General features: G+C 47.8%; 2 protein-coding genes across 2 annotated transcripts; both read right to left on the reverse strand.

Moving 5' to 3' along the window:
• Window positions 1–708: 708 nt before the first annotated feature.
• niban1a (niban apoptosis regulator 1a) lies at window positions 709–12,264 on the reverse strand. Its single transcript, XM_077017539.1, has 14 exons — window positions 11,635–12,264; window positions 7,921–8,051; window positions 7,668–7,796; window positions 7,431–7,545; window positions 6,595–6,759; window positions 6,003–6,118; window positions 5,162–5,266; window positions 4,408–4,570; window positions 4,056–4,243; window positions 3,781–3,927; window positions 3,313–3,420; window positions 2,951–3,058; window positions 2,216–2,327; window positions 709–2,125 (listed from the first exon to the last, which is right to left on the reverse strand). The coding sequence occupies exons 1-14, from the start codon at window positions 11,684–11,686 to the stop codon at window positions 972–974; spliced, it is 2,793 nt and encodes a 930-aa protein (XP_076873654.1). The 5' UTR covers window positions 11,687–12,264; the 3' UTR covers window positions 709–971.
• Window positions 12,265–12,412: 148 nt separating this feature from the next.
• trmt1l (tRNA methyltransferase 1-like) lies at window positions 12,413–19,086 on the reverse strand. Its single transcript, XM_077017543.1, has 16 exons — window positions 18,929–19,086; window positions 18,245–18,355; window positions 18,073–18,135; window positions 17,854–17,967; window positions 17,295–17,359; window positions 17,032–17,188; window positions 16,689–16,809; window positions 16,520–16,599; window positions 16,056–16,299; window positions 15,531–15,743; window positions 15,067–15,257; window positions 14,759–14,837; window positions 14,445–14,611; window positions 14,157–14,222; window positions 13,298–13,424; window positions 12,413–12,941 (listed from the first exon to the last, which is right to left on the reverse strand). The coding sequence occupies exons 1-16, from the start codon at window positions 18,987–18,989 to the stop codon at window positions 12,731–12,733; spliced, it is 2,070 nt and encodes a 689-aa protein (XP_076873658.1). The 5' UTR covers window positions 18,990–19,086; the 3' UTR covers window positions 12,413–12,730.
• Window positions 19,087–19,088: the final 2 nt, after the last annotated feature.

Below are 19,088 nucleotides of genomic sequence, written 5' to 3' on the forward strand. Positions count from 1 at the left end.
ACATCTTTATTCCTAAATGTAGTATTGGGTGTTTAGGGAAGGATCTCTGTTGGTATCACACCATAGTATCTCTACTGTGTGTGGAGTCATCCACCCTGTACTAGATTCACTGAGATTCTTGTCCACGTTCGGTGTGCGGAGGACTGGGCCCAGAGCTGCATGGCTCCTCTTTGAGAGGGCGTCCCCACATCACAACCTTCAGTGCTCTCAGCCTGGAATGCAGAGAATGCAGCACCATTACTTCACCTGAGTGTTATCTTCACACCTGAACGCCCATGACTCTCTCACTTTGCTTTCACATAACATCGTGTAAAGAGTGCACTAGTTCACCAGTGCGCACTAGTTGTGGGTCCCTGTACTCCCAACGTTGTGGTCTTTGGAGTACAGTTTTGGTTTGAACCTACACAACAGAGTACAAATAACTGCCAAACATGAAATTCTGGAAGAAATGTGACAGAACCAGACCCTGGAGGAACCTGTTCGGCGGCAGTGTCTACCAAACTACTGAGCCCAGTTGGCGCTGAGCTCAGAGGGACAAACGCTGATGTGTTTGAGGTTTGATATCTGAAGCATGAATTTAAACGTTTGTTCTATGAGCCTTTACAGCATCAGTGTAGTCCAACACTTTGTAAATGTCTATAAACCCTCAGAGTGACCTTTGCCCCCTGTTCCTGACAGAATGTGGTTGGCCAGTGAGTGAGAAGCCTCTTCTGCACATACATTTATTTATTTATTTTAAGTTGTCTGATAATTTTAAAGCAGACTTTAATCTGTAAGCTCTGCTCATGCTTAAATAGAATATATTACTTTCATAACAGATTTCCTCATTCCAGTTTTCATTAGTATACTGTTCTCTCATATGCACTAGTTACACCAGTAAAGCCCATTTCTGTGTCTTCCTTTGCCTGATTATTCCACTCACTGCAGGGCTCTTCCGGCGGTTTAAACATGTTTAAAATCTTTCTGCTGTCTCATGTCTCTCCGTTATCAGGATACCGCTGTATCATGTCCTCCACCTCAATGACCTCCACCACCAGGTCACGAATCTCCTTGATGCAGTCTGGGGGCGTGGGCGTGGGCGCAGGCCGTGCCTCAGTGGCGCCCTCTGCTGGGGAGGAGGAGTTAGGATTGGGGCTCTCGGCAGAGCTGTCGGCCAGGCAGAGGGCCAGAGAAGCCAGCGCGGCCATGGCTTCCGCCTCCGCCCGTACCTCGACGTCTGGGACGGCGTCGCACCTCGCTACGAGTGACCCGTCAGGCTGAGGGAGCGACCCGTTGAGCTGAGGGAGTGACCCGTCGAGCTGAGGGAGGACCAATGCAGTCTTTGCGCCCACGTCTCTCTCCTCTGTGTTGTCTACTGCCTCCTCATCATCCTCCTCATCCACACTGTTCTTAATCTCATCATCAGGGGCTCTGAGGGGGAAGGGATCGTTGACTATGGCCTTAGTCTCTGCAGCCGGGTTGCTCCATTTCTCCACTCCACTAGGGGGAGCCGTCACTGTACCCTTGCTGTAACGGTCACATGAAGCAGTTTTTAGGACCGAACCGACGCTAATGGAGGCTGCATTCTCCGTTTCTCTGGAGACAGGTGCAGAGCTGATTGAATTTTCATTTGTCAGCGCTGCTTGCTTCAGAAGCCTTGTGTCCCATCCTGCAGAGTTCTGCCTCCTGTTGGTTACGGATTCAAGTGCCCTCAGAACGGGGTTAGACAGGGTTGAGCCCCTTTCAGTGGGAGACATGGCGGGCTTTATGAGTGAGGATTCTGTATGGTCAGAACCAGGACGGTCCAGTGGTGTCCCTGAGGGGAAGGAAGCTACCGGATCAGGCTCACGCTCACCAACAGAATCGGACGTGCCATTAGCCAAACGCTCGGGCGTTGAGCTGGCCACACTAGGCACCTCGCTGACCATGCAGGTGTTCGGCTGCTTCTGCTCAGCCGCAGACCCACCGGGCCCCACGAGGGCTTGGCCCGCCGGACTGTGGCCCAGCGGGGGGGAGACGGGAGTGGCGTGGGCCGGGCTGCTGGACTTCGATCCCGGGGGGCTGGAGTGCATACTGGACGTGCTGAACTGGAACCTGGACTCCGTGAACAGGTTGTACTTCTTCATACTGGCCGCCTCTTTGACCACTGTGCAAAAGAACAGAGCTGGTCATGCAGGAAGGCTGAGCTGGTGAGATCAGGAGAAGGCAGGTGGTGTGAAGGCAGTGGGCCGCTCACCTTTACTGATCTCATCTCCCACCACCTGCTGCAGGATGTCCTCATACACGTTCTCCACGTTGATGAAGTTCACGTAATCGGCGAAGATGTACTGTTCAAACGCCGACAACTCCTGCCCATGATTTCCACAGTGTAAACGTGATTGCAAAGAAAAAGGTAATATTTAATCTCACAGTGACTGTTAAAAGAAACGGACTGTCGTGTTTAACGTCACTTTAAAGACAAAAGCTAAGAGCAGAGCTCCCCCGAGGAAGAGATGGGGACAGCGACCCACTGTCCTAACAACACTGATGGTGGAGAGCATAAGCACATTTAGAGGTATTAAGAGATAAATAGAGAAAAATACATCAATCTGTTCTTTTATACTAGCTTATGTTAGGTTTCATAATTTCATAAATTTCACTTTTAAACAAAAAATAATAAATTCAGAATTCCCAAATTGGTGGTTGTTATGTAGTAAACACCAGCAGTTTAAGTTGAAGGTGACTCTCCAGGCATTAATAGTCTAGAAGCAGATCAAACAGACGCTACAATTATAGATCAAGGGTCCCTACATTGTCTTTGACCTGTGCTCTTCAGACAAGCCTAAGGTCTTGGGAAACACAATTTTCATTTGGAAAAAGAAGATAGCATTGCTTATTGTTTCAGAGAGAAGACGTCACATTGGTCTGTCAGTACACGGCCATGTGTTTTTGTATTCGGGAGCAGTGTCGGTGTGTCCGTACACGGCCGTACGTTTTTGAATTGGGGAGCCAGGTGAGCTTTGACGCAGGGCAGGGTGATGTTGAGCAGAGCCTCCTGGAAGATCCTCTTCCTCACGGTGCTGCTGTCGTAGTCATATTGCTGAAGGACACAGTTCAGAAGAACCAAGCTCACTGCTGCAGGCCAGACACACGCTAATCTGACCTCATCACTCATGTTTCCCATGAACTGGATCCACAGTTATTATGAGATTTAGGACTGGATTAAGTGTTGGTGTATCAGCACACTCTTAATTATAGCTAAATGAAATAACATCACAAAACAAAACTATATACCACCGTAAACAATATGTGCACTTTGAGTGAGTGAGTATGTGTGTGTGTGTGTGTGCTAACCTTTAACACCCTGTGTTTGGCCTTCATCATGGCATCTGCAATGTTGATCTTGTTCTCCTTCGCTTTGTGTAGGAAGAGCTCAAAGGTGTATGCCATGTTCTCCACCAGCTGCACCGCGCTCACACACACACACACACACACACACACACACACACACACACACACACGTCAGGATTATGGGCCACAGGTTCAATACACTACCACTCATCACAAGATCCTCCACACTGAAGTTCTACTTTCCTGAGTAATGCCAGAGATAAAATAAACCACTACTGCTCATTTTCAGTACTGCTGATTAAGTATCCAGTACTGCCACTGCATTCAGTAGTGATGTTCAGTAACGCTACAGTTTTCAGCACTGCTGTTCAAAAGTCTTGATGGATGATTAACGTCCACCAAAACACACACCTCCCACTCTGCGTGTTTGAGCTGGAGCTGGTGGTTGTGGGTAGTGGCGGTGCTCCATACCTGCTCTATGTCTATCTGTGTGCGCTGCTCCAGCCTCTCCACGCTGGCGTGGGTGAAGCGCTGCTGTAGCTCCTGGATGTGATCCCTGAGTCCACTCACTTTATCATAGCAGCTCTGGAGGTCTGGACTTCTAATCTCCTCCCAAGCCTTGGAACACAAGTCGTGTGAATCAGAGGGAGAATGAGAAGGCTCCACCCCCACAGTCGGCCAGACTGTGTGACCTCTGTGACCCCGCCCCCCTGCCCAACCCGTGGCCTTTGACTCCGTGACCCCACCTCCTGGAGCTCTTCCTCGATCGCCCCCTCCTGGTAGTCCTGACACAGACGCTCCATCATGGCGTCGCTCAGCTGCCGGGCTTCCATGAAGCCCCTGCTGACGGGCCCCATCACCTCCTCCAGCAGGGCCGGCAGGTGCGGCTCCACCTGCTCAGCGCAGCACGTCTCTGCCGCTTCGCCCACCGTCGCTACGGGGGAGAAGATGCTCATCGTTACAGCCATCTGCGTCAAGAGGCGCTTGGACCGTTGAGCGAGGCCCCGCCCCCCCGGCGGCTTGAATCTGCACTTGGTCATAACTGCAAGTCACTTTGGATAAAAGTGATAAAATGCTGTAAGTGTAAAAAAAACGCACCTCGGAGTTTGGCCTCCACAAACGCTCTGGAGCTCATGATCTGGTCCATGTCAGAACGGATGAGTGCGGCGTGTTTCTCCGCTGCCTCTCTGCACTCCTTCTTCACCGTGGCCATGCCGTCCATCAGGGTGCGCTGCACCAGGTAGTACATCTCCTCCACCGCCTGTTTGAGGGATCGCAGTGGCCCGGCCACATAACACACAGGTTACCGCGAGGGGAACCCACTCGTGATTCACCGCAGAACTGAGTGCTTCTAAACCACAGAATGCTCTGCATCCGAGGTATGTGGCTGGGTTGCCAGGCACGGCAGAAATACACCTCACACCCATCCCTAACCACAACTGCAACGTTCCAGCAACACTTCGAGTGGAATGCCAACCCTTAACAGTGTCACATTCACATAATGTGCGACGGCACTGCCGATGGCTGTAAGAGGTAAACCATGTTGTGGCTGAAACCACATGTTTGACCCAAGTCAAGGTTCAGCTTGATGCTTTTTGTAAGCTTGGTGCAGAGGTGAAAGATCCGGACTCTATGGCCCTGGAGTGGTTCTGATTCTGGATCTAATCTAACAGCCTTCACAAATGCTACTCAGTGTCACCTGAAGCAGGTAAAGTAGCAGGTGGATACCAAACAGTGGGACAGTCGAGCTCAAGGAATAGGAAACCCTGTCCTGATGTGTCATTACATCCTTATGAAAAGGATATTACAATGAATGATTTTGTACAATTACCCAAATAATGTTCATACTCACGGCAAACCACATTCTCCTCTTCTCTGACTTCTTACCCTTTAGACCAGACAGCAAGTCTTTTCCTAGCATTGGCAGCAACTTTTCCATTGTTAGATTGGCCAGAACCTAAACACACACACACACACAAACACATAAGATCAATGCAATACAAACTAAGATCCAAACCACAGCTGAACACCTCAAATATCACCCTAATCACAAAGGAAAGTCAACTATGGCCATGCCAAGGGTGTTCTTTTTAATAGAAACCAAAACACAAGCTGGAGAGACTGAGCTAGAGAGACTGAGCTGGAGAGACTGAGCTGGAGAGACTGAGCTGGAGAGACTGAGCTGGAGAGACTGAGCTAGAGAGACTGAGCTAGAGAGACTGAGCTAGAGAGACTGAGCTGGAGAGACTGAGCTGGAGAGACAAGGCCACCCCACTAGGTTACCCGAGTCACTGTACCACTGATCCTGAATCAGCTAAATGGCTGCAAACCAAACCATTCATGTAACAATAACCTAATGAATCTGTCTTCAGAAGCACACCATGTAAAGTGCTGAAGGGTGACTGAGTGGAGAAAAGAAAGACTGGAAAGTGCTTATTGTGTTTCCAAATGCAGCAGTGTCCTTGCAGCTGTAACAACAGCCAGCCGTAAAATAGTGTGAAATCCCCTTTCAGATGATTTCCCCTAAACTTATGTGACACATGGACAGTAGTGAGACTAGTGAGAGTGGTGAGCATCTTGGCCATAACCACCAAGCGTTTGTGATCAGAGATCCCACATTCTCTCAAGCCATAGCTGTGCTGTGTTAAAGTGACAGTGATTCTGGAGGTGCGGTCCGGGAAGCCGCCTCCTACCCGCGCATCGCTGCCTATGAGCATATCCCACAGTTCATAGCGGCCCGCGGCCTGCCGGTAGAACTGCACGGCCCTGACGAAGGCCTGCACCTCGTAGTTCTTCTTCTTCAGGAAGTCTAGGAAAAGAGATATGAGTGAGGAACACGTCCTGAAGCGGAGGCACCATGATCTTTGTTCGGCACCACTGTATTTACTACTTTCAATTGTACTTTCAATTTTTATCACATTTTAAGCAATTTTCCATCTTTTTGATACATTTCATTATTGCAGTGTAGTTTTACATAATGTAATAATGAATTTGTAATTACCATTACCTATTTAAATAAATTAAAATATCATTACTTATTTAAATAAATAATCTTTTATACTTATTGGATAAAACCTCAGACAGCGTTTTCTATGAAATACCCTGTCTATGTGCTTCATGAATAAACATACACTGCCTAACCTTTGTTGCGTAAGAGTGTAGTCATGGTTATGTTGTTTATGTTATGCTGTTGTATTATGTAGCTATGTTGATGTCTGACTCATATTAGGAAAATGACAATGGGTCAGGGTAGAGTGGCTTCTCATCATCACCCTGTGCGGTTACCGTGGTTCTGGTGCCGAATGCAGTCGGACAAGATGGAGATGAACTCCTCTTGCTTGTCTTCCTCCTGGAAACAGAAGTAGTGGTCTCTCCGGTACGGCAGACGCAGGTACACAGGGAAGTTCTCTGGAACAGTGTCGGCTGGTGGAGCGAGGTCGTCTCTCTCATCTGTAGTGCGGAATCGCACATCTTCATATCGCAATGACAGCACTGGGTTGCACACGGTGGCTTACTGGTGACCAGACATGATGTACTTGGTCACAGAGGAAACGACAGCATTATAATATATAGTGGTGAAAACGCCCACTGTTTCTAACAAACAGAAGGAGGGCTGGATCAGTAATTACATCAGGAACTATCGGGGTGAGGGGGACTAGCAGCGACTGTTGCTAACTCCTTTGGTAGACTTGTTCTCGCTCCCTAAGGCCAGAGCAACACAGGCACCGTACGCAGGACAATGACAGGAACGGGACCTGTGGGAAAGCTATTCTGGATGCGTCCCAATTATGTGTGAGCCAAAATATCTAAAAGAACCAGAAGGTCGTTGTGTTCACTAAAACAAAGGAGTCGTATACATGCACAAACACACTGCGTTCTGCACACTTAGAACAACACTTTACAGCTGAGTAAACTTGTCGAGTCTTTTTGTATCCGTTAGACTACTCTTAGACTACCAATGTAGAATAGGTGCTTAGAGACCACGTAGTTGTAATCGCTACATTTATTATGTAGTAAAAGCGAAACTGATCTGAGATCAGCAGAAACTCCTTCCAACTTGCAGTTTAGGTGCAATTTCTTTCCCTGACTAAAAGGTGGTCACTCACAATGGTCATACTCACCATTAGTGTTCGGGAAGTACTTGTCAACCATTTCCATGTATTTCTCCTCTGTGGTGAAAATGGTGCCCCCTGTGGGCAGCAGCTGGTGTAGTGGCGGTGTGCCCTTCTCAAATGACTAGAGACAGGGATTTACATTTTTTCAGTTTGGCAGACGCTTTTGTCCAACTCACAATTTACAGTTTCGATCGGTAGTCTTGTCTGAGGACTGTTACCCACTTCACCAGAGGGAACACTCACCTCAAAGCTCTCGTGGCACTCCAGTGAATAACTGGCGCGCACCACAGCAAACCTCTGCTTCCACTTCCTGTTGTCAGTGAAGTTCAGGACCTTCCCCATGTAGAGCACGTCCGATTCTGGCGGACGCTCCTGGGTAATCAGACACGCAAAAGATTATACATTTTTTTGGTTATCAGTGGCAGGGTCCTGTATGTGGTGTTAGCGAGGCCCTCAATCCCCAGGGTCCTGTATGTGGTGCTAGTCTCTTCCTTACCCTCTGTTTGAGGAGCTGGGTGTGCTCCTCTTTACGCTGCACCTGCTCATCATGGATGTGCGACAGGAAGGCCAGCAGGTACTGCTTCCTGTAGATGGGGGCGAAGCTGTCCAGGTCAGCCTGTGTCCGTCCTGCAGCACATGCAGGTGTCACACATCACTGATTAGCCATTCCCTCGCAGGCCATGCCCCACATCACCGCTTGGATATAGCAGGAGATTAGCATCCAGGGGCTAAGTACTTCTGACATCACTACTATGTTCTGAATCTTCAGTACTGTTTGTTGTCAAGTTACATCACAGGATTTGTTGGGGTTTCTGTGTATAATACAAGCATGCAAATGATCATAAGTTTATGACTAAATATTGAGTCACTTAATTCCTCCATATAGTTCCATATTCTGAGAAGTGTTAGCGCCAGGAGGCAAAAAATGAACACTAGACCTGTGAGATGGATGAGCTAGCTCTGAAATGAACACTAGGCCTATGAGATGGATGAGCTAGCTCTGAAATGAACACTAGACCTGTGAGATGGATGAGCTAGCTCTGAAATGAACCCTAGGCCTGTGAGATGGATGAGCTAGCTCTGAAATTAACCCTAGGCCTGTGAGATGTATGAGCTAGCTCTGAAGCACACTGCAGCCATGTTTGTAAGCAATTTCATTAAGAACATTTACAAAAAGATATGAATATGTGGATCAAGAGTAACACCTGTCTGTGAGAGTAACACCCATCTCCGAGAGTAAACCTCTCTGTGAGAGTAACACCTGTCTGAGAGTAAACCTCTCTGTGAGAGTAACACCAGTCTCTGTGAGAGTAACACCCGTCTCTGTGAGAGTAAACCCCTCTGTGAGAGTAACACCGGTCTCTGTGAGAGTAACACCGGTCTCTGTGAGAGTAAACCCCTCTGTGAGAGTAACACCTCTCTGTGAGAGTAACACCTCTCTCTGTGAGAGTAAACCCCTCTGTGAGAGTAACACCTCTCTGTGAGAGTAACACCCGTCTCTGTGAGAGTAAACCCCTCTGTGAGAGTAACACCTGTCTCTTATTGGACAGCAGCAGACACCCTGTAGCTCCAGTACAGGTGCTGAGCTGCCAGCCAACTGTGCATCTGTTATCATGCTTGTTTACGTTAGAGAGAGCATGGGCGGGTGGATGTTTGGTAATGCACCCGTTTCATTGGATGGAGATATTTGGCATTCCTGCGGCTGTGGAGGGACAGAACACATCAGGCGTTCTCGTCCGACAGGCAGGGCAGGTTGACGGCTGACATACCTCACACGAGGACACCACCAGAACTCTTCACACGCGCACACACCCTTCACACTCACAGAAGGCACTCAGCGTGGTAAACACTTTACACCAACCACACCTCTGCTCTATAATCCACTAACTGCCATCATCCTCACACACATATTTATCAAGCCAATATAAGCAAGATATACAGATGCATAATATTTCCACATTCTTTGCTGTATATGTTGATATGCTAGAGGATTTCAGATACTGTTCAGTCTTTCGAATACCTTGCAAACCTTTATGGTATTGGTATCCAAATCCTGTCCTGGATTTCATAATCCCTGGATTAAATTATTTGTATGAGCGGTTGGCCACTTCCTCCTCACACCTGACTCCTAGGTACAGTGAGGACTTACACCTGGATGACTGGGACTTGAACACCACTGCACTGCTATGATCTGGTTTGGATTGCTTGCATAACTGAAGAGACATGAAATCTTTCACTCAGTGAAGAAATGTAGTATCTTCTTAGGAATATATATATGATTTCAAAGTATAATGCGGTATAATTACATTCACTACCTCAAATGTTAAGAACAAATAATCCCTCCCTGAAAGCATCACTCAAATGTTCTTGAAATAACTTGCCATCTCTAGCAGTCAGTGTACTGGAGATATTACAGTTGTCAGCTAAATGTCACTGAGAAATGGGCTTTAGGAGCCGTGCGGATCAGGGGACAAAGGTGGCAGCTCAAAAACACGTTCTCTGTTTTGGAAGGAAAACTCCATTTAAACTTCAGACCCATGTTTGTTATTCCCATGTGCATGTGCCTGGATGAACGTAGTGATGATGGGGTGGGTTCACGTTGCTCTGTTTCCTTGACCACCGTTAGGCCGATATAACCCTCTCAATGACTCTACCCTGGTCTCCTATACTCACTCTCTCTCATCTTCTATCATTGAAAGAAAAACTGGTGAATCATACGGTTATTTCATAACACTAGTGCATGAATACAATGACACATTCACATGAAACAGGTTAAAAACCTAAATAACTGGTTGCTTAATAACACGTAGTACAAAGTTTACTTTTAACCTCCATGGCAAGGTGCAGGAACAACAAAGTCATTTTAGTATTGTTCTTGAACCCAAAAATGGGTTTTCCATTTTTAGAGTTTCCTTTCCTCTAGCAAAAACACAAGGAAGGTGTAAAACAATATGACCGACCACAAGCCAACTTTTGTGGCAGAGCCTCTGAATTCCAAACTAGACCAATAATGTTTCTCAAGGTTCACTGGTAAAATGGCACAGAACACATTTGTACGTTTATGCAGCACAGTAGGGCCATCAAGCAGACCTCCTCCTTGTTAGGACGATGGCTTGGACTTGAAGCAGATGGACAGTGTAGCAGTTCCTAAGGCTGCCAAACCAGTATCTGTGGTCTGGAGGTCAGAGAATTCATTTGCCACCAGGATTACCCAAGGTCAAGGCTGCGTTTGCTACAAGTGGCATTCGTAGTGGGATGTAGCGGTAAAGTCATTGGGAGTTTACCCAGGGTCAAAGGAACACAAGGTGTGAATCCCAGTGTGATCCCCAAATGAGAGATGTAGATATAGATCCCGGAGCCCACAGCCACTGCAGTTGAAGTGGACTCACTGCAGCCAACAGAGAAGCACCAACTTGCCAGAGTAACACTTAACACACCGTGCCCTGATGTTATCGACTAACCCCAAAGTGGTAACATCTAACACCATCACTCACTGAACTACAGCCAGTGCCCTGAGCCAAATCAGACAAACGGACCGTTTCTCGCCCACAAACGACCTACAAGACGGAGAACTGTGGAGATGCTGACACAGCTGGTCCTGGTTCTTCTCACACCTTCTCTCCTTCTAGAAGTGCAGTGGCTGAGTGACAGTAGACAGACTCTGCTGATGCGTGTAATGTGTGGTATGATTACAGCAGATTAGGTCAGGGTGTGTGTGTGTGTGTGTGTGTGTGCGCATGCAAAACAGCATCATGTTAATTCATTTTTATTAAAAGCGTTTAAAAACAGCCTCTAATTCACTGTATCACTATAGAACTAAAGTCCTGACCTTAATAACGCCTGCAAGAAACTGAAGACACCGACAAATGCTCAGTCATCAAAATCAATCAGAAGTAGCCGGGCTCAATGTCAGTACATTTTAAGGCATTACATTTTGAAAAAACAATACTTGGCATAAATCTCGTAGTCTAATGCAAGAAAACCTCTCGTGTTTGAACGGCTAACTGTAAATCAAATGTGTACTAAAACGTGTCCAGTAAATTCAGACTGCCACTCACACCAAGACTTCATTAATGCCCACATAACCAAGACGTGTAGCCAGCAACCGCTGAATTAGGTTTAAAGTGGCGTTCCTGACAGGACGGTTTACGTCTTTCAGCACTTCTGAGCGGGAAAAGAAAACGTTATTTTTCGTTATTTACTTACTTACCTTTTATAAAGTTGGATTTACTTTCATCCAGAAGACTGGCAGACTGTCCCATAATGGCGTACAGTAATGAGCTGCGCTCGCGCGCGACCGTCCAGGTGAAGTTTCAGACCAACACGCCTCGCGCGCGCCTCCTTCCCCACAGTACAATGACAGGAGCGCTGTGAGCGAAACTGCTTAGATGTGGTGACGGCTCGTCACATCACGACTGCCCTCAACGACATCTATTCCACATAATTGGGACACGGTATTTTATTCATGTAGTTATAGCGCGAAGAAGCAGCCTGCTGTACCTGTTTACACTGATAGTGGGTAGAAGCAGGTGATATTTCCTTAAGACGCAGCTAGTGGACAGAATCAGACGAGCTGATAAACCTGCCCGTGACCGCCCACTGGAAGCGTGGGGACGGATACATACTCACACTTTTACATACTCACTACATATTTATAAAATAAAGTTTAGCACCACTCCGTCTTTTGACAGCCTTGTCTTAATATATTCACACATTGGAAGATGTTAATGTTAATCGTTTTATGTTGTTTTGGAGCGTCTACGTGTCTACGTGTATGCCACAGCGCCACGCAGAGACCAGTTAAAGTGCCTCCAAGTTCTAGTTTCTTGGATGAAGGGACATCCAAGACTTCCAGGAATGTCTCGGCGCTCCCGAGAAATGCAGTTTACATTCTTAGCTACAGGGGGACTGCTGCGTTTGGCAGATAACAGGGCAGATCTCTTCTGTGGCTTTTCACCCGACAGGTTCCTCTGCGACAATGAGACTGGTCATTCTTCACAGTTTATTAACGTTTAGAAAAGAACAAACTTTCTCGTGGTAATCTGACTAATCAAGTGCGATGCAAGATAGCACAAAAACAAACTTTAAAAGCAGCTGTCAAAGCTGATAAAAACACGTCAAACCTCTTATAAATATTGTTCAAAATGTGATAAATATCGGCGTGAGATATTGAACGCTTGTAGGGTCACTATGTGACGCGAAAGAGGAAGATCGTCGGCACGTTTTCCTCCGGGACTAAAGTCTCAGTGCAGTAAAAGTTTTAATCCTCGGCTTGACATGAAACATGGGACGTCGTAGGCAGCACCTCAGTCCATTTTGCGAGCCGTTTCCTCTGCCGTCGTGCAATGCCCCTGGTTGCCGCTAGAGGCCGCCGCGGAGTACGTGGGCACACAGTATTTGGTGAGAACCGATTTGAACTGCTCCAGTGTGGCGTCGGTGCGAACGCCGGTTGGGTCGAAGTGTGTGCGGCTCACGCGGAATCCGGCTTCGCTAAGGTACTGCAAGAACTTATTCAGCCTGGAAACACACACAAGTGAAGCACATTACACACATGAAAAACATTTTCTAAAGTGATTTTTTAGTCCAAAAGCCCCATTAAGATTTATTTTGTTCGACAAGCATGAGACTTCCCATCAACAATCTCATAAACCTAAAGCACACTGCACAAAGTAATACTTTTTTAGTATTAAAATAAGCATAAACATAATTTTTCTGTGTTTTTAAGTTTTGTTTCAGCCATCATACAAGGCCTTTTAGGCAGCATTGTGGACAGGGTGGGGTCGTGTTTGAGTAGTGGGTGTCCCTGGTCTGGAGTGCGGTGTCCCTGGTCAGGGGGGCAGTAGCCCGGCGTGGCCGTGTGCGGGTCTGCTCACTTGGGCATGTTCATGCCGCGGATGCTGTGGCGGTGGATGCTGTAGTAGAACACAGGGTGCTCCAGCGACGACTCCGATTTCAGCTTCTTCACCAGGCTGCCTCCTTCCTCCGCAGTCTTCCTCTTGCCTGAAGAGGAAATAAAGCAGTGAGAATCTTGTTCTTGCCAGGTCGACCAACCAAATGAACCAAATTAATTCTGTAGTAAACGCCCGGCAGACCACGAGATCTGCGTGGACAAACAGCCGAACACCACAACGCTGCAGCCGCACGACGGTCACCTTAAACCGCAAACACGCCGCGGCTGGAAGACGTACGGTCTCCAGGCGATACTACCAAACACTCAGTACATACGTATATGCAGGGCCACAAAACCTTAGAATCTAGCAGAGTATATAATGGACCAGCCATGTCTGTCTTCTTAGCATCTCTGTCCGTACAGAGATATGTGCTTGGCTAAATACTAAATTGTATGAGGCCTAAACTGTATTCTACAAAGAGAAGAGATGGGGCTTCTGTTTAATAAAGTGCCTATTTTAATGTTTACACCATGCAGACAATAATAACCACCACGTCATGGGTTCGATTCCTAAGAATCACACAGTGCTGCACTAATAAATATGCAAGTTGATCTGGATACAAGTGTCTGCCAATTGCCATTAATGTATATATGCAATTTTGGCATTTAATGATAACATTAGATGCACAGAGAACCTTTCTTGGCAGTTTCTATAACCGTAAACCCAGCAAGAAAGAATCAACTAATCATTGCTGAAGTGTGTCTGAAGTCTGGTCAGTGTAGGGAAAACCAACATAAAGGAGACCGATTTAAAGCCACGCCCCATAGACCTGCACTCCCACCTGATTGGTCAGCAGTGTCTGCTTCCTCCACCTTCTGTAAAGTTTTGATGACCACACCACACTCCACTGTAAGAGCAGCACCCAAGCACCAACGGTCCCCCGTGGCAGGACGGTTTCACAGCACAGAAGGGAGAGACAGTTGTATCTGAACTAATATACCCATATATATTTAAAGAAAAATGTTTTTTTTGTCAAGAAATAGTTTCTTATTAACCTAATTTTAGAGAATTCAACTGACAATTTATGAATGTAATATACTGTAAGAAATGTGGGGGGGGGGGCGCTGACCCTGGTTGGTGAGAAGCGAGTGTCCAGTGACTGAGAAAGTCTTGAGCGTGGTACAGTCCGCCTCACAGATGAGCGACTTCACCAGTGTCTGGACGTCATCCATGCTGTGCTGTACAGCTGCCACCAACATCCGCCTGAGGAAGCCGGTGTTGAAGAGGGAGCCCGACCTGGGACGCACGGGGGAGGGGTGAGACATGGGGGGGGGGGGGGGGGGGGGGGGGAGACAGGCTTTGAGCAGGCGCAGACCCATGACTGCACTGGTTAACAAACGCATGAACGCAGGAGTGTGTGTGCAGATGAACGGGTGAGCCCACCAGAGAGGGCCGAGCTCGACGGCCGTCTTCCCGGGCATGCTGTTGTGGCACTGACACGGCAGCTGTCTGTACAGGTTCTCTGCAGAGGACACGAAACCACAATGTAACCATGTACACTACACAGCGCAGCAGATACCGGGCATCATATATAGCGTATAGGGTGCGGCACGCATAGGGTCCAATCTATCTAGCATGTGGCATGTGGAGTATATGGTGTAGATCGTGAGCGTGGCTGGTGGGTGGGTGTGTGGGGGTGCGTGCGGCCGGCCTCACCCTCCACCATGCTGCCCGGGCGGAGGAACACTCACCCTCCACCATGCTGCCCGGGCGGAGGAACACCCTCTCCTCACACCACTGGCAGTGCAGCACCTGCTGTAGCTTCTTGGCGGCCTCGTCGGCCTGCGTGGGCCCCCGCAGAACCCGCACCACCACCAGCACAAAGTGTTCCAGAGCCACAGCCAGCAGAACCTCCACGCCTTTATTACACCGCGCTGCAGCCCTGCTCACCCCCCCCCACACACACACACACACACACACACACACACACACACACACACACACACACACACACACACACACACACACACACACAGTAAGGTTCACGGATAGCAATAGCCTTGCTCCTGTGTAAGCGCTTGTGTGCAAAGGCTGTGGTTGTGGTTCCAGTGTAAAAATGTGCATGTGTGTGATAGCTGTTGTTCCTGTACAAGTGTTTGTGACGTGGGTGTAGTTGTGGCTCCTGTGCTAGCGTGCTGTAGCCGCGCTGCTCCACCTGACGATGGCCGTCACCACCATGCGTGCTGCCAGCTCCCTGTAGTACTCCGTCCTCACGATCTGGCAGCCGTAGTGTCGCAGGGTCACGTTCAGCGATTTGGAGTAAAGCGACCCCGTGTCCGTCGACGTCACGGAGACGATGCCCAAGTTGCGCACGTTACGAAATGCGGCGTCCAGATAGTTCACGGCTGTGCCGAACGGGTCCAGGTGTCTGAGGCGGAAATGGAGAGGAAATTAAAGGTCACACCTTAAACTCCTTGGACACACTGATTACAGAATAATATTCATTTATCATAATAAACAATTAATTGTTGACTCCTACTAATATTTGGCTAATCACACACACACTTATTGACTACTAAAATAAGAAAGTCTATTTATCATATCTAAACTATTGGGTTGAGTGTTCTGAAATTAAACTGATCAGAGATTCAGATTATTCTTCAGATAAACTTCATCTTGCACCCTGACCCCAGGCAGTGCATTGTGGTCAGTCATTGCTGGACCCTTCCCTTCCACTCACATATAGTCAAAGGCTCTCAGGTGCATGATGACGTTGGCGTCCATCTTGGTCACCTCCACCGTGGTGATGTGGGCGTCGCCCTCTCCTGGCCCCTCCTGCTGCCGGGGTGTGCGCCCGCCCTCTCCCCGGATTTGGTTGAGATGGCAATTCTCTTTGATCATCTTCACGCAGGCCTCGTTGATGTCGTTTATTGTCACTTTAACAGCACTGCGGAGATGCTTGGCCCACTGTAGACCCATGATACCTGCACAGAACAACGAGCAGATAACAGATAAACACATAAAAACACTCAACCAGGCCAAGAAATGTCTACCACAGCCGATCAGAAATCAGACATCTACCAGGTACTGCCTGGCATAATAAAACCAAGCCATAAACCACAAGGCCTTAAACAGAATAAATAACAAGAGCGCAGAGATCTTAACTTGTGAACAGAACCGTTTATTCCTGGTCCAGAGACCCACCTGTGGCTCCGAACGCATCCAGACATTCCAGCGGATTCCTTTCCTCTGCAAGGACCGCAAGGGAGCAAAACACCAGCTGCCTGGAAGACCAATGAGAAGAAAGTCCCAGGTCACATGGGTAATGGTTCCAATGATGCCAAGTGTCAGAATGCTGCCCTGGGATCTTCACCGGTTGGTCTTCATCTTGCGGTTGAAGTAGGTGTCTGTCTTCTGTGGCGTGCTGTGGTTGGGCATGAGCTGCACGTTGGTACCAAGTTCTTTCATGATCTCGTAAGTGTGACCGCCTGAGACTGAGAGAAAGAGAAACACTTGGTGTGAAAAATAGGAGAGAGAAAGACAAAGACAAGATCACAGACAATGGACAATATGAAAAGGTTTGGGGGTTTTTTGTGCAATTTTACAGTTTCTTTACTTCTCATATTTTGTGTTCACGGAACCTCATTAAAGCAGGAAAACAAGTGGCTGAACACAGAGCTCAGGGGCGGGGCTGGGGGCGGGGCCAGCCTCCTTACCAGACTCCTCGTACAGAATGTCGGAGGTGCTTGAATAGCTGGCCTCTGTCTCTCCCTTGTTGATATGGCGTTTGAGATGGCTGATCATGTCAGTCTTTCGGGCAATGGTGACTGAACACACTACACAGTGGTAGTGGGCCACCAGGCGGGCTTGACTCTGGACAGCACACAGGAGCAGGCGACAGACCAGTTAACATGCATTGGTTTGATCGTGTCACTGCAGATGCAGGTTCCTGGCGTGACGAGTAAAAGTGGATGTTCACCTGGTCCGTGCCGAGGCTGGACTTCATCTGTCTGCAGGGCAGGTGACAGATACACATCCTCTGACCTGTGAAACCCAATGCACACAAATATTCATCAGTACCTCAGACTCCCCACAGGCTCTGTTCAAATCAGCCTACTGCATACTGCATACTACTAGTGTGCGGACCGGACCCCCTGCCAGTAGTACAAATGTTTGCAGTAGCTCAAAAGATTCCTTGATAACTCGCGACTTCCACCAAGTACATGAACAGAGCTGGTGTGAATCTTTCCAAAGTGGGCAGAACCATTGTACATTCACATGCCCTCGTAGTATGGCTTGTGTTTGTTGCATACTCCATACTATACTGCATAAGAATACAGGGACCAATAAACAGTATATTCTGAGCGGAGTATGCACTAATGTATGTAGTAGGCTATTTTGAACAGGTCTACAGTGTATGAGCCTCATTTTCTGGAGCACTAGAATTAAAGTCATTATAATGAACAGATATTCAACAGTGTCTCCATTTACATGGACACCAATTACATTTGATTACCATTTGATTACCATACGATTACCTTCAAACTCTACATAGACTTTCCAGTGCAAGTTCTGCAGGTGGCGTCGCAGTTTATGGCTGTAACAGGCCTTGAACTTTTCCTCCGGACATAACGGACAAGACTTCTTACCAGCTGCGGAGTTCAGAGCACAAAAACAGCTGCCGTTTTAGTACTGTTCAAGGTCTGCACTGCACTGTGGGTAGGGAGTTTGGCCTGGCCCACCCAGAGTGTCCTCACCTCCGTTTAAGTCCACCAATGTCTCCAACCCTTCCAGCGTAGTCTGGATAGACACGTGTCTCTCTGGAATAGACAGATGGAATTAAAATTATTTTTTATAGTATAATAATATATAACCTCAATATAAATGGAGAAACAAATCAGAGATGCTGTTGTACATTGGACACGTTACCCGAGTTAGCAGAGGCAGGCGTTTGACCGTCCTCATTCTTCACCTTACTCAAACCGACCGATCTCTGCTCTTCTGATGCCGTCTGGGGCTCCACGGAGTCTTCCGCCATAGCTGTGCACACAAGATCAGGACAAACTGCATTTAAACAGATTGTGTAGCTGCAAACTTTATAGAATTACAGTACTGTCATTGGTTAAGTGTTGTCCAGAAAATGTATGTATAAATATCACTATGAAGACGTTGCTGTTTAGTATTAAACACGTAGCGCCCCCATGTGTCCAATAAGCGAAAGTGAACGCTCGCGCGAAAACGCTGCAAGTGTACAGCCCTATTGCAGAGCTCCGCGATTGGCCCACTACAGTTAAATTAAACTGCTTTGTCCGCTGTTTTGCGGAGTTTGATCGACGTCCGAACATTTTCACATTTTGCACAGCAAGCAAATAATTTCACTGTCGTCGACTGTACAGCGATAATCAGATATATCCTCATCATCATTTGCGTTATTCGTGTCTAGGTCCTGTGATGGAGCTCCGCGAGCACGCCCATATTTACTTCTGCAGTTTTAAAGTCGTGCTAGAAGCACGTTTAACGTAACCGCGTGGCATCCAGGGAATTAGTGCAAATGTACAAAATTCGCCTCCTTCTTAAAGCAGTGTTACCATGGACAGACTCGAATGATCTTGCCTTTAGTATTGGCGTCCTCCTGGTGTAGTTGCTCTATGACCCCTTCCTCGAGTTCCGCCATTTTACCCAAGTTGCGTACGCTCGCTCTGGAACGCGCGCACCAGCGCTACGCAAGCGGCGTAGGCTCGCCAAAGGGGGCGGGGTCGAAACTGTGACGCGG

This window comes from Brachyhypopomus gauderio, chromosome 9 (assembly GCF_052324685.1).
Source record: "Brachyhypopomus gauderio isolate BG-103 chromosome 9, BGAUD_0.2, whole genome shotgun sequence".
Lineage (NCBI taxonomy): Eukaryota > Metazoa > Chordata > Actinopteri > Gymnotiformes > Hypopomidae > Brachyhypopomus > Brachyhypopomus gauderio.